Source organism: Platichthys flesus, chromosome 15 (assembly GCF_949316205.1).
Source record: "Platichthys flesus chromosome 15, fPlaFle2.1, whole genome shotgun sequence".
NCBI lineage: Eukaryota > Metazoa > Chordata > Actinopteri > Pleuronectiformes > Pleuronectidae > Platichthys > Platichthys flesus.
In genome coordinates this window covers 1968013-1984531 of record NC_084959.1, presented here as the reverse complement: position 1 = coordinate 1984531, position 16519 = coordinate 1968013, and the positions used below count along the sequence as shown (strand labels likewise).

Sequence of the window (16519 nt, the reverse complement as noted above, 5' to 3'; positions counted from 1 at the left end):
TGCCCCACGAATAAAAAAAGGGTTTTTACACGAAATATAAAAAGTCGTGCAGAATATTTGAAATGTCCAAAAGTCAGAGCAGCTCCGTTTGAAGAATGACTCACTTCAGGTTGTTAACTTAATAACGCGTTTAAAGTGAGAGCAGCGTTTTAGTGTTGAAGCTGCTCCAGCTGGTGTAAAACTCTTCGGGTAATTTAAAGTACAACAATGCGTTTTATGAGACAATCACACTTTTTTCTTTGACTTTTAAATTTGGATTTCACTGCAAAAACAACACAACAGCTCGATCCAGGTAAAAGTAAATACACAAATAAACCCGAATAGAGTTTAAAAGTCTTATTATTATGGATTCTTAATGAAATATACTAAATACACCAGTGTCAGAAAACTAAAAGTGAGGACATACAATTTGGAAATACGTACTTGTGTGGGTAAATTCTATTATATTCATATTTTCAAGCTGTGTGCTCTTATAGTCTGATACTTAAGGTAATAAAAAACAAAAGACGTGAGATGAATAAAACAAAATGGTGACTGAAGTATTTGGAATAAAGAAACTGGAATAAGAAACATAAGATCATTTAAAAAGAGTTAGAAAATCATCAAATATATTAACCCTTATATAAAAGAAGTCTGTTTCTGAAAGATTGAAAACAGCAAATGAACATATTTACGCATTAATAAGAGAACAAATGCTCATTGTGGTATTTTCTTCTGCAGGTTTGTGTGCAGGTTTGTGTTAGATGAGTGTGTGAGTGCAGATTGCTGCTGGTAACGCGGCCTGACGGTGAATCAGCCGCGGAGGCCGGAGCAGCTCTCATTGAAACATGTACATGTAACCTGGTGACACCTCCTGATTTATCACTGTATTTAGATAAGACGCGCTCGTAAATGGTTTCTAAATGGCGTCAAGGTCATGTATGTAATGGGATAATGTTTTCAGGCGATGGAGATAAGAAGTTGTTTCGTGTGCGAGGAGCTGCGGGAGAATTAACGCGCGCACGCGGGGCCTTTGGCTCCTTCCCCACTCACACCGCGGAGGTTCTGTCCCAAAAGAACCGAGCGATTCATCAACCCTTTGATTTGCACGTCTCACGCGCACCTCGTGTTGTTCCTGGAGGAGGAGAGGTGGATGGAATCTGCTCAGATTCACTCGCTCTGATAAGAATCCTCCACTTTCAGACGTTTGGAGTCAACATGACGCGTTTAGGAAAATATAGAAGAGTAATAAAACAAAAAGTTGAACAAGCATTACAGAGCCGGAGATAAGATTCAGAGGGAAACTGAGAAATACTATAATAATGTTCTCAGAGTAAAACAATCACGTTTACGCAGGATGTGATAAACTGACGCTTTTCTTATTCTTCCATTATTCTTTCACTTTTTTTTAATTAAATCAGACTTAAAGCAAATGAGAAAGTTCGTTTTTAGAGTCTATTGAGATATTCTGAATTTTTATTTGATTTAGTCAAAACCAAGAATCGTTGAAGTGTAATTTTCTTTCAAATCAAATTAATGTGTTGCGTTTCATCCAAAACCTTATATCCCATTTCCCTCTAACCTATTTAAATCCACATAAGGTCAAATTCCCCCCGTCACCGACCTTATGTTGATACGTAACCTAATGACTTCAACTCCTAAAGTTGCAGCAGCACCTAATTGAACAGGTATGTCTGGACGGACGATGCGTAAATTCCGTGCGTAAAACCTCTCCAAGCCCGAGAGGAGACCTTCAAACTCACAAAACCCAGAAATGCTTCAAAGTCTGACACGTTTTTTTGACTCTCGAGAGCTCGTGTGTGCAGCCAAGCATCAACTGCATCGAGCACATATTTGCTCCCATGTGTGTGTGCAGTGCCTCGAGATTATGGCACAATGGCGCATGTTATTACAAAGCTCTCCAGACTCTCCTCCCATTCCGGGCGCTCTCCTCCATTGGCTGCCTCCTCTCCACGCTGACATCCAAATCATATAAACCTGGGGGCCTCACACCTTCGCCGGGGTCAAATTTCTTGTGCGAATCAGAGCAGCCTCTCCGGGACACGGTCGAGACGCAACTGGAGCTCAGACACATCGCCGAGATCTCGGTTCTCAGGAATTATCAAACTTTTTTCCCGGCCTCGGGTGAAAGTCGCTTCCAGAATGACGACGATGCAAACGTCTGTGTTGGCGCTTTGTTCGACTTCTTCATGAATCCGAGGAGATAAATGTTGGAGGAGTCCCGTTGGCTGCAGATCCCCGAGCACTGACCGTTTTGGGGCCGCAGCAGCAGAGACAGACCCTCGGTATCGTTGTTGTTTCCTCTCCAGCTCATCATGAACCTCATCGGGGGCTACCAGCATCACCACCACCTGATGCACGAACCCTTCCCCTTCGTCCAGCGGTGCCACCAGGACGCGCCGTACTTCCAGAGCTGGGTGGTGAACCACGGCGAGGTGCCCCAGGACTTCCAGATCCAGGCGCCCTACCCGGCCGCGGAGCTCGGGGCGCCCGGAGCGACGCACGACGCGCGGCTGGAGGGGCTCCAGGCGGGCATGGGGAAGAGGAGAGCGTCGGGGCCGAAGAAGGAGCGCCGGAGGACGGAGAGCATCAACACAGCCTTCGCCGAGCTGCGGGAGTGTATCCCCAACGTGCCGGCGGACACGAAACTGTCAAAAATCAAAACTTTACGCCTGGCGACCAGTTACATCGCCTACCTGATGGACGTCCTGGCCAAAGACTCCGGGGAGACGGAGGGCTTTAAGGCCGAGATTAAGAAATTTGAAACCCGGGATCTGAAGAGGAAACGAGAGCTGGTGAGTCCACGAGCCTCCGAGGGAAAATCACTGCAGCCACAATACGCTCCTGTAATTATAGATTCTGCCTTTGAATTTAATGTGGACGGTTGAGGACTTAACATATGTATTGTCCTTTATTAGGAGCCAAGTATATTTTTGATTTAGACTAAATTTAAAGCATCATTTCTTGTTTTTATTATCAGGGCCAACCTGGGTGTTTATTTCTAAAATAGAAGCAATTTGAATTGTACAAAACTAAATATGATTATATTACATTTTTAGCTTAATCCTGACTGTTTTTTACTACTTTATATAAAACATAGTCTATATCAAGTTTCTTCTATTATGGTGCTTTTGTAATTTACCCTCCACTGTAATTATGAAACCTGCGTGTCTCTTATTATCGAGGCTCATATTTCTGCTGAAATTATCTCCACAGAAAAATCCGTGTTTTGATCAATAGTTTGAATCTTCCTGCACAGATGAGATCACTCGGTCACATGTTGTAACTGTAACGCAGCAGTAAAACAGCTCATGCACAAAGTATTTCCAGCTGCTCAGCAGCGTGACAACATCCAGCCTCAGCTGCACCTCCACAAACACACACAGCACATACATTACATTATATTAAATGAACTGTACAACACAAACATAACATACTTCACATTATAGTAAAATAAGTGTACAAACAACGCAGGTGGATAAATGTGTGTTTACTACAACGCACGGTTGTTAGGTTAATGTAACGTTTTCCTATATGTTTATTTTAAAGACGGTATAATATTTAGTTTTAGTTAAATAAAAATAGATTTAGTGCCACATGTCGAATCATAACGTAAATTATTAATTATTATTACTTAAATATCAGCCTATATTGATATAAAAGGAGCTTTATTGTGTTACATATTTGGTAAGTTAAGTGTAGTGTTTAATTTCGGTTACACACAGAACAGTGTCAGTGTATTTTCCTGCAGGATTTAATCAGACTCAGAGTAAACATGTGATATTTATCATGTATGGATATGACTGAGGTCCACTGATTCTCACTATTGTTCGCAGGATTGTGCAAACTGAGGTATTTGATCGTGTGTGTGTGTGTGTGTGTGTGGTTCTGGTTCCCCTCCTCCCGCAGACCGACGGCCTGCAGGACTCTTTAGGAGCCGAGAAGAAGGTGAAGGGCCGCACCGGCTGGCCGCAGCAGGTCTGGGCCCTGGAGCTCAACCAGTGACCCTCCGTCCCTCCATCCCTCCATCCCTCCCTCCATCCCTCCATCCCTCAAACCTCTCCACAGACTCTGGATTCAAATCAGATTAAAAAACCACTGACTGACTGAACCTGAACGCACCGCTGTGCACATACATGGATGCGTGGATGAACGGACAGAACTAAAGGACGACGCATAAACGAGGTGAACGGCGGACACCTTTTGTTTTTTGTTGTATTATTGTGTTTCTGTTGTTGCTGATCTGATGTTCTCCTGGTGTGACGTGGACACACACATGTGACTGTAGGTGTTTGCTGTTTGTGGTATTTCTGCTTTTTGATGTCTCCACCTCCGGTACTGTATAAACCACATGTTGACACCGTGACCCCAAGAAACACGTCTCCCCCTAAAGAACAAGTGTGTAGATGTTTTGTTGTTGTGTTGTTGATGTTTCTGCTCAGAGAATAAAACAGGACAGATGATGAGACGATACATGAAGAAAAGGCATCAGAGAAAAATACTGCAAAGGTGCAAGAATTGAATCATAATGAAGCTTAAGTGAATTTATAGTCCGCACAACTCGTTGCATGACGCGTAATTGTGCCAAATTTACGCAAAGATTTTATATAAACAGTTTTAAGCCTTTACTGCTTCTTCTGATAAACGTTTATCAAACCAGAAAGTTGGATAAAGTTTAATTAACTTTCACACAGAAGCGTTTTTACACAATTCACATTTAACAACCAGATCTTTGCCGCGTGTTGGCTGCGTGTACTTAATTTAATCAAACGCCAAAATATGAGTTTACATTTTTTTTTTTACGTTTTAAAAATGCTTGTGTAGGTAAATATTATTTTCTTCAGTCTGAATTTCGCTACACATTCTTTACTTTTATTAATAAATCTGGTTTGAAAGTTTTTTGCACAATTTCTCATCTGCAAAAAAAACTTCCATAGCAAAAAAATATTTTCAGTGTTAAAATGAAACAAAAGCAAAAGTGATTTTATATTTAGTAACATTGATTAACAGGACACGTGATGAGCTCGATGGTGTGAAGTGAATTGATCAACAGTTTTTTGAGGGGAGACGTTTTTTCAGTCCCGGTTTCGTCCCGTTGAATTTGGTATTAAAGTATAAAAACACTATAACGGTTTTACTGCAGTATTTCAGTCGGAGCGGCTGTACACGTTCTGAATGAAGAGAATCTACCTCAGAAGAATTGACGTCACTGTCCGTGTTGAGGAGAGAGAAACACGCTGACACGTTTTAAATGTTTTAAATGTTTAAAAGTTTTCATGACGCGCAGCAGAAAACTCTCACTCCCACAAAAACTCCCAACTCAACCAGTAAAGGGACTGAAGTGGTACGACTGTGCGATGTGGACGGAAATGTACATTAGATGTGAAGTTATATAAAGTTCAGTAAATAAATGAATTATTTTAAGACACTCGAGCTGTGGTGGAAACTGACATCTTTATTTTTTCTTATACTCGTTTGCTGGAGGAAGTTATTTTATTGTTATGAATTTAATTGAATTGTCAATTTACGGACTTTTCAACAGTAAAAGTTTTTCTCTGAATATTCTAAACATCATCTGGTGGTTTGGATTGTTTGAATAACTCATGCACAGTTTGGTTAAGGATTGATCTTCATTTAAAACCGATGGGCAATATTTTAACACTCTTATTTTACAACTCACTGTGGAAAAACATGTACAAATAAAATGAATGGTCCACATTATATTATTTGTTTTAATTTACCATTTAATTAATACATTAAATAAGACAATATAGAATCCTGTGCAGATTTGTAAGATTAGTTGAAATATATATATATATATATATATATTTTTTTTTTATTATAGGTGATAATTATAAGTTGGTTATTTAAACCACGTCTGTTCTTTGTTTGAAGAGGTGAAATGATTTTAAATATAATTAATGTGTTCTTAATAAAGTTAGAGGAAAATTATCTGAAAAACAAAAGAGTTTGGTTTCAAACCTCAACTTCTCCCCCCCACACATCCGGCTGACCTCATCCAGCAGGAGTCCACAGCGACATCTAGTGGTGTGTGTCTGTTACGGCAATTTCTAACTAAAAAGACAAAATTAGGTTTGTTTTCATCCTTAATTCTAAAACTGTTTTATTTCAAAAATCATTTCAATGTGTTTGTTAAAATCTGCAGGAGAAACATGAACCTCCTGTGAGACTGTGGGTGAATCTGTGAATGAACAGACACGAGAGCTTTGATTCTGCCTGTACAATACATTTATTATAATTATTATCATCATCATCAGGAGCAATAAGCAGTCATATTTAAATATGTTTTTTTCTAATACAATAATTAGGTTAATGTGGCATGGCCTATGAGTTAATAAAGTCAGGTGTTTCTCTATATGACACTAACAAAAAAACCTACAAGCCAAAACTGAAAAAATACAAACACTAACAAAATGAAACCTGGTCAACTTAAATATAACGCGACAAAAAGATGACGAGATAAAAAGAAAAGAACGAAGAAGCTCAAACAGTGTGTACGCTCGTGGAGTCGCCATCATTTAGAAAGAAAAGAAACAGATTACGGAGGTCAAGCGTTAAAACACGGAGGATTTAAATAAATCAAATTCATCATGTGTAACGGTAACAGGGTCACAGGAGGCCACCTGCTGGTCATCTCTCATCACTGCCTGCGGTTTGGTGAAAATTAAAAAGACCCAGTCGAACAGCTGACGGCAAAGTTCGACAGAGACGTGATTCTTCGGCTCTGCAGAGGACTTCATACAAACTGGACGAGTGACAGGTCACTTAAATAGAAAATAATTCATAAGTTGCAGCCAAAACTAGCAGAGTTACTGTTTACGTACAAATGTGAAACCTATTAGGATCCGGTTTGGTTGTGATGCAGTTTTGGAGCCAGATCAGATTCACATTGGACACGTATGACATTCAGCTACACACATGAGCCAGAGGGACAGTGTCAGTTCTGCATCAACCTGTTGAACATTGAAGACTCCCTGTGAAACAGATTTCTGCAGCTGACAGCAGGATTACACTTCAACCACTGGACAGATTTCCACAGAGCTTTAGAGGCAGGATGGGACATGGGTCAAGAAAGTGGCCATTCAGTTCTGGAGGACTAATATCTACGAGTGTGGGTAATTGAAGTGACTTTGAGTGACTGTGAAGTGAATGAGCTCTGCTGCGTGACATTCTGACTACGGGAAGAAAACAAAAGAACAATCTACAATCATCAATCCAGCTTCTTGAAATACATCCAGGCTGGAAAAGATTCAAATCAAGAGTTGAGAGGCCGTCAACTATAAACTCTTAAATATTAAAAAGGTGCCAGTATTGACTCTTTCCCCCGTTTCACACACACTCGCTCACACACTTGTACTTCCATCTTGTCTGAGGACACTTGTTGACATAAAACACTCGAGCCCACTACCCTTAACTTTTACTACCACAAATAAACGCCTAAACCATAACATCACCCTAATATCAAGTATTAACCCTCAAACAGCCTTTTCAATCCACGAGGACCGGCTGAGACGTGCTCTCTCCAAAAGGTGAAACAAGTCCTCACAAAGACAGAAGTACAAGTACACACACATTTCCTTTTAGCTGAGAAACAAAACAAAAACTAAATCATATCTCCAAGAAACAACTTTATACAACCAATAGAATTGTGGCTCAACTAAAAAGAAGGAAACTAAATATATATATATATATATGTATTTAAAAAAAAGGAAGTTGCGACCGCCTGCAATGCTCAGAGAAATGAATCCTTGTGTGTTTATACGAGGGAGGAGGAGAAGAGTGGCTCGCAGCCAAATGCTGCTTCATTCACCACGGTCGTTCAATGCATCTTCTTCATTTTAGAGTGTGAAAGACTTTGCCAGTTTTGTGAGCTCAACGGGAGTTCAGTGACGGCGGCTCCACTTTCCTACAATTCATTCGTTCTTTCACATTAAAAAAAAGAAGAGAAACCCTCCCTCTCAGCCTCATTCATCACCAACACTCTTCTCTCGGTCTCTGTTTGGCACAAGCGTTTCCTCGTGGATGGCGAAACGTGTTTTAACAGTCAACTCGGCAAAGAGAAGAAAAAAAGAAAACCCCCCAAAATTACCAAAACGTGTTTTGCTTTTCACACTTAAGGCAGCTAATTTTGTACATTTCATTCCACCAGGTTACTTCAAATCGGACGTGATTCCTTTTGTACATATCGACAAGTTACATTACAGCGTGAGACGCGGCGTCCTGGTCCTCGACAGTCTTTAGGGACTCGGCTTTTTGCGGAGGAGAGAGAGGATCGATGGGCGTGACAACATGTGCACGGACTGGGGTTTATCTGAAAAGGGCGAAATGGGCGAAAGCGAAACTCGTCCCATCCCGAATCCCTCGGCCTCCTGCTCTGTGAGGCGTCCTTTGAGGACGGAGAGAGTCACTGTCTGGTGCGGAGGCGGCGTGGGGCGCAGGATTGTGGGAGGAGCTTGTCATAGCGGTGGTGGCTGTAGTTAGTGGTGTCCAGCTTCAATAATGCTTGTTTGTCACCGTGGGTTTAGATCACTGTCGATTGCTGCGGTTGTCGTCGGGAAGCTTTAGTCCAACGGTTTGCCGCCGTCTCCTTTCTGGTCCAAGCGGCTCTTGCTGCTCTTCACCATGTAGATGAAGTACGTCAGCGTCTCCTTCTCGTTCACCGGGATGTTCCTGAAGTGACGACTCACCGTCTGCAGAGGAAGGGAAAAGCAAAAGTTCAAATAAAAGCTCAGTTTACATCCATCGTGTTTATCATAATAATCGTCTTCATGATTTGTCCTCTGTTGAAATGATACTGGTCCTGTCATGTTAGCGGGGGAGTCCATCTACTTGGTTTATTCTGCATAAGCCTGTAATTGGGGAAAACACAGGACTGGACTTTTTTTTTTTGTCTGCTCGGGTTCAGACAGAAAATTGGGGCCAGAGCCAGAAATTCCATGACTCATCTGAGAGGTGAAGTTAATCTTTAAGAAAAAAAGTGACAGGCTGCAGATCACAAAGACGAAATATTGTTTTAAGGATGTTTATACAAATGTTCCTGATAAAATTTCAAAAGAACCACCATTACTGAGAAAGCAGGGTCCTGGCAAAGTCCCAAGGAAACAACATGGTGTCTTCAGAGAGCTAATTATGTCTCAATAACAATCCAGTGACAATCAACTTATGGACAATGAAATAAAGGAAAACTCAGGTCATGAATTGAGACACGTTGAGAACCACTGGATCAGAGAACTTAATGTTTCACACCGACTGGTGACGGACAGATCTCCATTTAAGATTTTGATCAATATCTGTCAATTTGCACGAAACTTAAATGTTTTAGATATTTATCGTCTGCAGCTCCAGACGTTTCCCTTTAACTGAAGTGAGTAACGGCTGTTTGGATTTATTAAGTAGAAGCAGGAGAAGAAAACAAACATCCTGTGTGCAGCCGTGCGCCGCAGCCCCTGGTTCTCCTGAGCGGGGGGGGGGGGGGGGGGGGGGGGGGGGGGGGGTGCAGCTGCTTGTGGAGCTGTTGACTGCTGCTTTATTAATGATGTGGGAGCCTCATTAATAAAAGGGGCCTGAACCTGAGTCAAAGCCGAGGGAAACGTTCAACTTACAGTTTCATTCATTCAGATTGTTAACTCTACAGCCCCCCCCCCCCCCCCCCCCCCCCCCCCCGGACTGACTGAGAGCGCTCTGTACTGGACCTCAAGCCAGCTGCATGAGGTCCACCTGTCGGTTCAGCAATTTAGACTAACAATCTCTCCACAACCAATTACTGCCGACTACGAGCCGCCACACGACGTATATCACAGCAAATGAGTGACATGGAGGCAAGGGTCAAGAAGAAAGATGCTGGCAACACCTCATGAAGGCGTTCAGCGTCACACACGATTAACTACACGCGTTGTTATTTCAGAAAGGAAACTCAAAGCTTCCTCGCAGGACGCTGCTTCAGTGTTGTGAAGTAAAGTTTGTGTAACTCGAGGAGAGCTTGTGTTGAGTTTGTAGAAAGATAAACTAATGGTGTGGTTGTGGATCAGTGGTTGACATCTGGGATTTCTGTGCCTCATTTCGCTGCCCGAGCTCTGCACTGACACAGCTGTCATGCTAACAAGCTACTTAGACGTCACACTCAACTCTGGTGGCAACGCACTCTCTACTCGGCTCTGGCAGGATGCAACACTAGCCTACAGTCAGCTAGTCGCTAAATCAAACTCCAGTCAACACGACAACAAAATCCCTTAAAGCTAAATGGAGAGAAAGGATTCAAACACCGAGTCGTGCAGTAAGTGTCTGACCAGTAGGCGAGAGCAGGGACCTGGGAGCTGCAGCTACTGATTGTGTTATTAACATCCATTCAAACATGAGAAGACATCCAGAGGTAAACAGAGGCTGAAAACTCCACAGTAGAAAGTTTCTCTCCCTCCGCCTAGGTTCACTCATTTTCTTAAAAATCCAATTTAGACCCGGTTTGAACTGAGCAAAATGCAGCTTAGGATTCCTGAAATGGTTCCAGCTGTGGAATCGCACTTTAGTTGCATTTCCACAGCTGGAACTAGGAACCATTGCAAGGACTCTGGTATCCTCACTGGGACCAGAGTCTAATATAAGCTCAGGGAAATCTTTTTACTTGGATATTGATTTGGTTGCATGGTTAATATAGAATGAAAGGGACCAGCGTGTCTCACCTCTGCCAGTTGGGCCTTGTTGAGTCCAGGTCTGGTCTGCAGCTTGTAGTGTCGCTTGTAGCGTCTCAACGTGTTCACCTGCAGCTGGAAGAGATCGACCTGAACACAGGACACAAGCAGGGACGCCGTCAGGCACTGGGTTTGGAGAGATGATGACATTTTATCCTGTTTGCTCTACAAAACAAGCTCAGGTCCTTCGAGCTCTACACACAAACACAACATCACTGTGGGTCACTCTTGCGTCCAAGTTACCTCAGGCACCTCCACGTCATGATCCGGAGATTCTCCTCCATCGTCGCTGGTCTTCCTCTTCCTCTTGTTGCGAACGCTCTGGATGAAGTTCTTGTGGAACTCACAGATGTAGAGGTGTCGCACCTATAAATACAACAGTAAGTATTAAAGGAGAAGTCCACAGACAATCCTTATGGGAATACACAAGGTCCCAGAATAACACAATCTTCAACACCTGAGCTTCTGTGCTAGTAGATCATATTTTTTTCAGCCGTGCTTGATTTTGTCTTTGAACAAGTGACTGTACAACAAATACAAATCTATCTAGAGACAGATTCTTTTGTAAATTACAAAGTTATCGACTCTCAGCCCTGACCACAGGCTTTTCTAAAAGGTAATAATTAAAGTGTGCCCTCTTGTGTTTGCTGCCTCAGCTGAACGGCCTAAAATACACGTCTGTCCTGCAGTGAACTCGTGTGCATGTCATTCCACTGGGCCACACTGTGATTGACTGGTTGCACACTGGTTGCATGAGTCCCAGCATGCTTGAAAAACAAAAACTCGCAGTAAGAACAAGAGAAGCAGCAGCTCCTTCTTTCTCAGGCTGCACTGGGTTTCTCAACATGGTGCCATCCAGGGACTGAAGAGTAAAACCCTCCTGAACACAATGAGGATTAAGAGGGCGGGTTCCTGCAGCCACGACACATCTACGCTTGTATTCACTGTCTCTTTGAAGAGGGGCAAAGAACATGGTTTGGTTTATTATAGTTCTTCCATAACCACTTAAGTTGTAAACACATTTTCTACAAGATAGAGTTTTACCGATGTAGATTTCTGTTGTATAGTCACTGCTATTTGGTCTGTTTTGGCTTTTGGCTGTGATGCAAAATCTCGGAGAACAACGTTAATTACTTTCTTTCCACAAAATAAACTAAATATTTGAGACAATAATCTGCAATCTAATATGTTTCTGTAGCCTTCGAATACTGTGTCTTACTGATGCATATTCAGTGGTGTGTATTGCAGATGTTTATTTTATAGGTTTTCCATGATAAAAATGTTTTTAAAATCTGCTAGGTCCAGCTGTCCAATCTTTATCAACTCCCAGCTACTCACTCCAGCGTCACACGGAGGGCAGAGTGCCCATGAGCAGAACCAAACAGTTTTATAAATGAATTGATTACTTGGGTATTATGTATTCTGCACTTGTTTATGATTAAAAAAATATATGAATATATTTATACTCAATGTTCCTTATCGTCATTATTATTACATTTTATATGGCTTTATGCTTTTCTTAACAATTCTTCTTATGTTTATTAAAAGGAGCTCAGTAAGTTTTAACACAGTTCAGGATTTATACCTACAAATTATTTATGCAGTGTTTCCTGGTGTGTGAAATTTAATAAATGAATCCTTGAGACAATAATATGCAAGTTAATACCTGACTGGAAACTAAATACATCTTGTTTCAGTGGTGCATATTCCTAAATAACTTTTCAATACATTGTCTATATTAAACTGTCACACAGGGCAGGTGGGGGGGGCTGATACACCTGCCTACTTGGCGAACCAGCCGTTGGTTTCTTATCAACTTCCTGACGTTGGTACCAAGCCACTATACAGATGTTTGCTGTGCTATAAAGTGCAGAATGTGATGGAAAACATGGAAATATACAGTGAGGAATACACTATAGCTCCGGTGTGAGTTGAGAGGAACTTTCTGCTGCTTTAATCTGCTGTAACGGGGCTGGAGTCACTCGACTCACTACATGAAGGGACAAGGCACAACACTGACGTTGGTGTAAACAGCTGAATTTCATCCATCTATGAATGAGATCTTCAAGCAAGCGCATGATGGAGGATGTAAACCTTCAATAAAAACTTCATGTGTGTGTTTTCCAGGAGATCATCTCTGTAAAGGGGAGAGTCTGGTCCACAGTCTTCATGGATGTGTGAGGAGACAAATGTTTTACACTGTAGAAGTGTGAAATATGTTGAAAAATAATTAACAGTCTGCACTTTCTTATCAATTTAAAAATTGGGGACAACATTTAGAAAGTTATGGCAACAGCTAATATCAAATCCTCTTTCTACTACTGATTTATAAAGAAAGAATCGACCTCCAGTGTTGTGAAACAGTTCACGAGGCCAAAGTTTGGGGCTGAGTTCGAGAGTACTTTAGTTTCACGTGGTAAACCGGTTTAAAAGGTGCAGATTGTACTGAACACACGTGAGACTCAAGTTAAACACATCGAAATGTACCAGGAGGAACATTCTGAAGCGCCAGTCCGAGTTCAGGGCCACTTTCCGGGGCTTCAACCGGCTGTGACCGGACTGGAGTCCCTCAGCTCCAAAGGCTTCCCTGACAACAGCCATTTTAAGAGGAGCAGCGGGGGCTTGTCGCAGTTAAAGCTCCGGGTTGATCCGGACAGGAACCCGCTGTCCTGCAGGGAGCTAACACGGCGGCTCGATGCTAACCTTGCGTTTAAACAAGAGTTAGCAGGTTAGCTCTACCCCCCCCCCCCCCCCCTCAGTTGGCCGCCACGGTGACACCAGCAGCCGGGGAAAGCTGCGAACGTGTCCTGGTGTTGACCTCGCGTTTTACGAACATGCTAACTAGCATTAGCTGACAGCTGGAGCGTCTCAGCGGCTTTCCCCATGAACACGTAAACCCGACGTCCAGCGACACGCTAACCCGGACTCACACGTCAACACAAACACACACTTGTACTTGTGGACTCACGCTCTTGTCGATGTCCAGCTTCAGCTTCTTCTGGGAGATGCTCTTCTGGATCCTCTTGCTGAAGGAGGCGTTTCCAGCGGAGCGGCCGCAGCGCTCCCCGTCCTCGATCAGGCAGCAGCTCTGCCCGTAGAACGGCGGCGCGGGCGGTCCGTCATGGCTGTCCTCCTCCGTGCTGAACCCGTTCATCCTGGACCGGGTCGAGTGCTCGCTCTCGCGCTACGACAGCCCGGTTGAGGTCGGTTAAGCAGCCGGCGTCAGGTGGACGACCACGGCTACCGTTCACGCTCTGCCCCCCTTTGTGAAAGACAACCCGGTGGTGTTAGCTCACAAGCTAGCTCGGCTAACGGCTACGGTTCGAGCGCCGAGAGGCCCCCGGTGTTTTACCCAAGCTCCGGTGACTCACTTGGAAACACAACCGTGTCCGGTTAGACTCATGTTTCCCTGCGGATCTCCACCAGATTCACGCTGCACAAACAGCCGCCGCAAACGTAAGCTAGCCCCGGTGCTAGCGGGACCGCAAGGTGGCTCCGCCGCCGACAACCAACTAATTCCTCCGGGGAGACCCGCCGCTGCTTGCCCCGCTCACAACGCGCTGCTTGCTCGGTCAGATTCGCGCGTGGACCCGGATCTCAGGCGGTGAACCGGCGACAACGAGACGAAACAACTTTACAGGAATCACGCATTTAAACAGGGTTGCGCCGCAACAACCGCGGGTTCGAGAGCAGCTCGTACAATGGGACACGCTCCGTGTCCGGGGCGGAAGTCCCGATCCCGGCACAGGATTGGTGGAGTTTTCACCAAGGCGGGCCTTGCGTTTAAATACTGCTTCTCTATTGGTTGAAAGACGCATCAGTCCCGTTGGGGGCTCTTCCTGTATCATTCGACGTCATGTGTTGTTTTCTTTTTTTTTCACTGAAGGAGGTTAAAGGTGGCGAAGCTTCAAGTTAACGAGGAGCTGGACTGACTGAGTAAACTTTGAAAACAACTATTCACACAGTTCATATCAATCAGAGCAAATCGATTTAATGTGGAATTCATGAAAATGCACAATGATTATTATAATATAATAAACTTTATGTAAAAACAGAGTTTACAAAGTGCTTTGACAGCAACTACAAGAGACATAATGAATCAGCTGGATGTGAAGAGGCAGTAACTCTTTAATAAACATGTCCACCATTGTGTTTTCAAGAGTTTATCTCTCTAAAGGTGAGAGTTTTGCAGTTTTTGATCCACAAACAGTATTGAAAGTATGAGGAGTCACATTTTTCCAAACGAGAAGTGTGAAATATGTTGGCACATACATATTTTTGTCCATGAAGTTAAAGAATGAGAGAAAGTGAAAAACTAGACATTAAAACATGGTTAACTTTTCCCGACTCTTGACAAAGTTACAATCAGACAAATTATTAGTAGAAAATGCAGCGGTGAGTCAAGTCCAATTCACTACCAAAGAAATTACTCTGTTTTTTGGTATTAAAGGAAGTAAGTTAATAAAATATACTATAAAATATAAACCACTTTATCAAGAGTGATGTTGAAATATATGTTATATATAAGAAGATATATTATTATCACAGAGATTCACTCTAGGCCCCTGAGACTCAAGAGGTAAGTGAGGTAAACAATGGATGGATGGACTATTATCACATATTGTCTGGATATACATTTGTAACATATGAAATAGAACGTGTGTAAAAAGTGTTGACAATACTATTTCATAGATGACATTGTTTAGGAAATGTAATTCATGGATCCATGTTTTTACCATACACTGAACATACATATACATATATATTAAATCCAAAATAGAGATTTAGGTTTGTAAAATCATGTTGATTTACTGTAGAAAGACATGAGGTCACTGCGTTTAGGGTCTGGAAACATTATACAAGCCATCAAACTCATATTCAGACATTTAGAGTTAAAGATTTGTGACATCATATTTAAATCAATTGAACATTTACATCATGGACCATCGTCTCTTTCCATCTACAAGTTGTTTCACTTGCACAGATTCATGTCTGGAATTTTCCTGGGGTGGATAAAGACTCAAATTATGTCTGAAATTACAATTTCGATGAAGTTATGAGTTGATGGAATAAAGAAGCCAGGAACTATTTGGCTTTGTTAAAAAATAGGACCATAAAACGACTGAATCAATGGTTTCTAACCAGGAAGTAACCACTCCACAGTCTTACATGACGAAATCTCCTACATCTCCCACCTACTCATCTTGTATATGTCAGCAGACCGACGGCCATGGAAGCATTGCTGAAAACATTACTCCGTCGAACCTCCTGTTTGAAGAGGTCGGTGCTTTATAAGGCCGCAGCCTCGGGCTTTTCAAACAAATCTATTCAAGATTAGATTTATGAGCCCCTTTTTTCTCTAATCTAATATTTTCATGCTGCCTCTTCACTGCAGCTGCGATTGTTTCACCACAAGAGCTCAGATGCTAAAATGTTTGTTTTATAATGTGAGAATAAAAGCAGTATTTCAAGGGCGGCCCTGACGGCTCATACACTCGAAAAATTAACAAAACAATATGCTAATGAACCAAAACAACCCAAACATTTTGCAGCATCTGGAAAATCTGTAGTGTTTGGAAACAAAATGCTGCAACGTGAGTAAACAGCCAAGATCTGAGGGTCGACTGCAGGAACCATGAAATCTGAATATTTAGAGAAATAATCAACCTCTGGAAACCGCTTGAGTCGGAGCTGCTTGCAGGATTATGGATTATGTTTGGTTGTGTTCTTTCACTTTGCTGATTTTTCCATAAATGGTGCACGATTGGTCAAATTGGACATTTGCCTGCTGTTGTTTATATATTAAATGTTTT

The 16519-nt window shown here is 42.4% G+C and overlaps 2 protein-coding genes across 2 annotated transcripts; one reads left to right on the top strand and one right to left on the bottom strand.

Annotated features, from left to right (window-relative positions):
* Positions 1-1968: 1968 nt before the first annotated feature.
* LOC133970081 (heart- and neural crest derivatives-expressed protein 1-like) lies at positions 1969-5433 on the top strand. Its single transcript, XM_062406901.1, has 2 exons — positions 1969-2795; positions 3910-5433. Exons 1-2 carry the CDS (start codon positions 2316-2318, stop codon positions 4003-4005), a joined length of 576 nt encoding a protein of 191 aa, XP_062262885.1. The 5' UTR covers positions 1969-2315; the 3' UTR covers positions 4006-5433.
* A 674-nt stretch (positions 5434-6107) lies between these two features.
* On the bottom strand, positions 6108-14427 carry sap30l (sap30-like). Its single transcript, XM_062406827.1, has 4 exons — positions 13675-14427; positions 10950-11072; positions 10698-10796; positions 6108-8711 (listed from the first exon to the last, which is right to left on the bottom strand). The coding sequence occupies exons 1-4, from the start codon at positions 13858-13860 to the stop codon at positions 8583-8585; spliced, it is 537 nt and encodes a 178-aa protein (XP_062262811.1). The 5' UTR covers positions 13861-14427; the 3' UTR covers positions 6108-8582.
* Positions 14428-16519: the final 2092 nt, after the last annotated feature.

Bases quoted from the DNA above. Each gene is read 5' to 3' on its own strand.
- sap30l (XM_062406827.1), bottom strand. From the start codon at position 13,860: ATGAACGGGTTCAGCACGGAGGAGGACAGCCATGACGGACCGCCCGCG. The intron at 10,797-10,949 runs GTAACTTGGACG...TCCTGTGTTCAG, and splicing joins ATGACGTGGAGGTGCCTGAG to GTCGATCTCTTCCAGCTGCA. The intron at 8,712-10,697 runs GTGAGACACGCT...CTTCCTCTGCAG, and splicing joins ACAAGGCCCAACTGGCAGAG to ACGGTGAGTCGTCACTTCAG.
- LOC133970081 (XM_062406901.1), top strand. From the start codon at position 2,316: ATGAACCTCATCGGGGGCTACCAGCATCACCACCACCTGATGCACGAA. The intron at 2,796-3,909 runs GTGAGTCCACGA...CTCCTCCCGCAG, and splicing joins TGAAGAGGAAACGAGAGCTG to ACCGACGGCCTGCAGGACTC.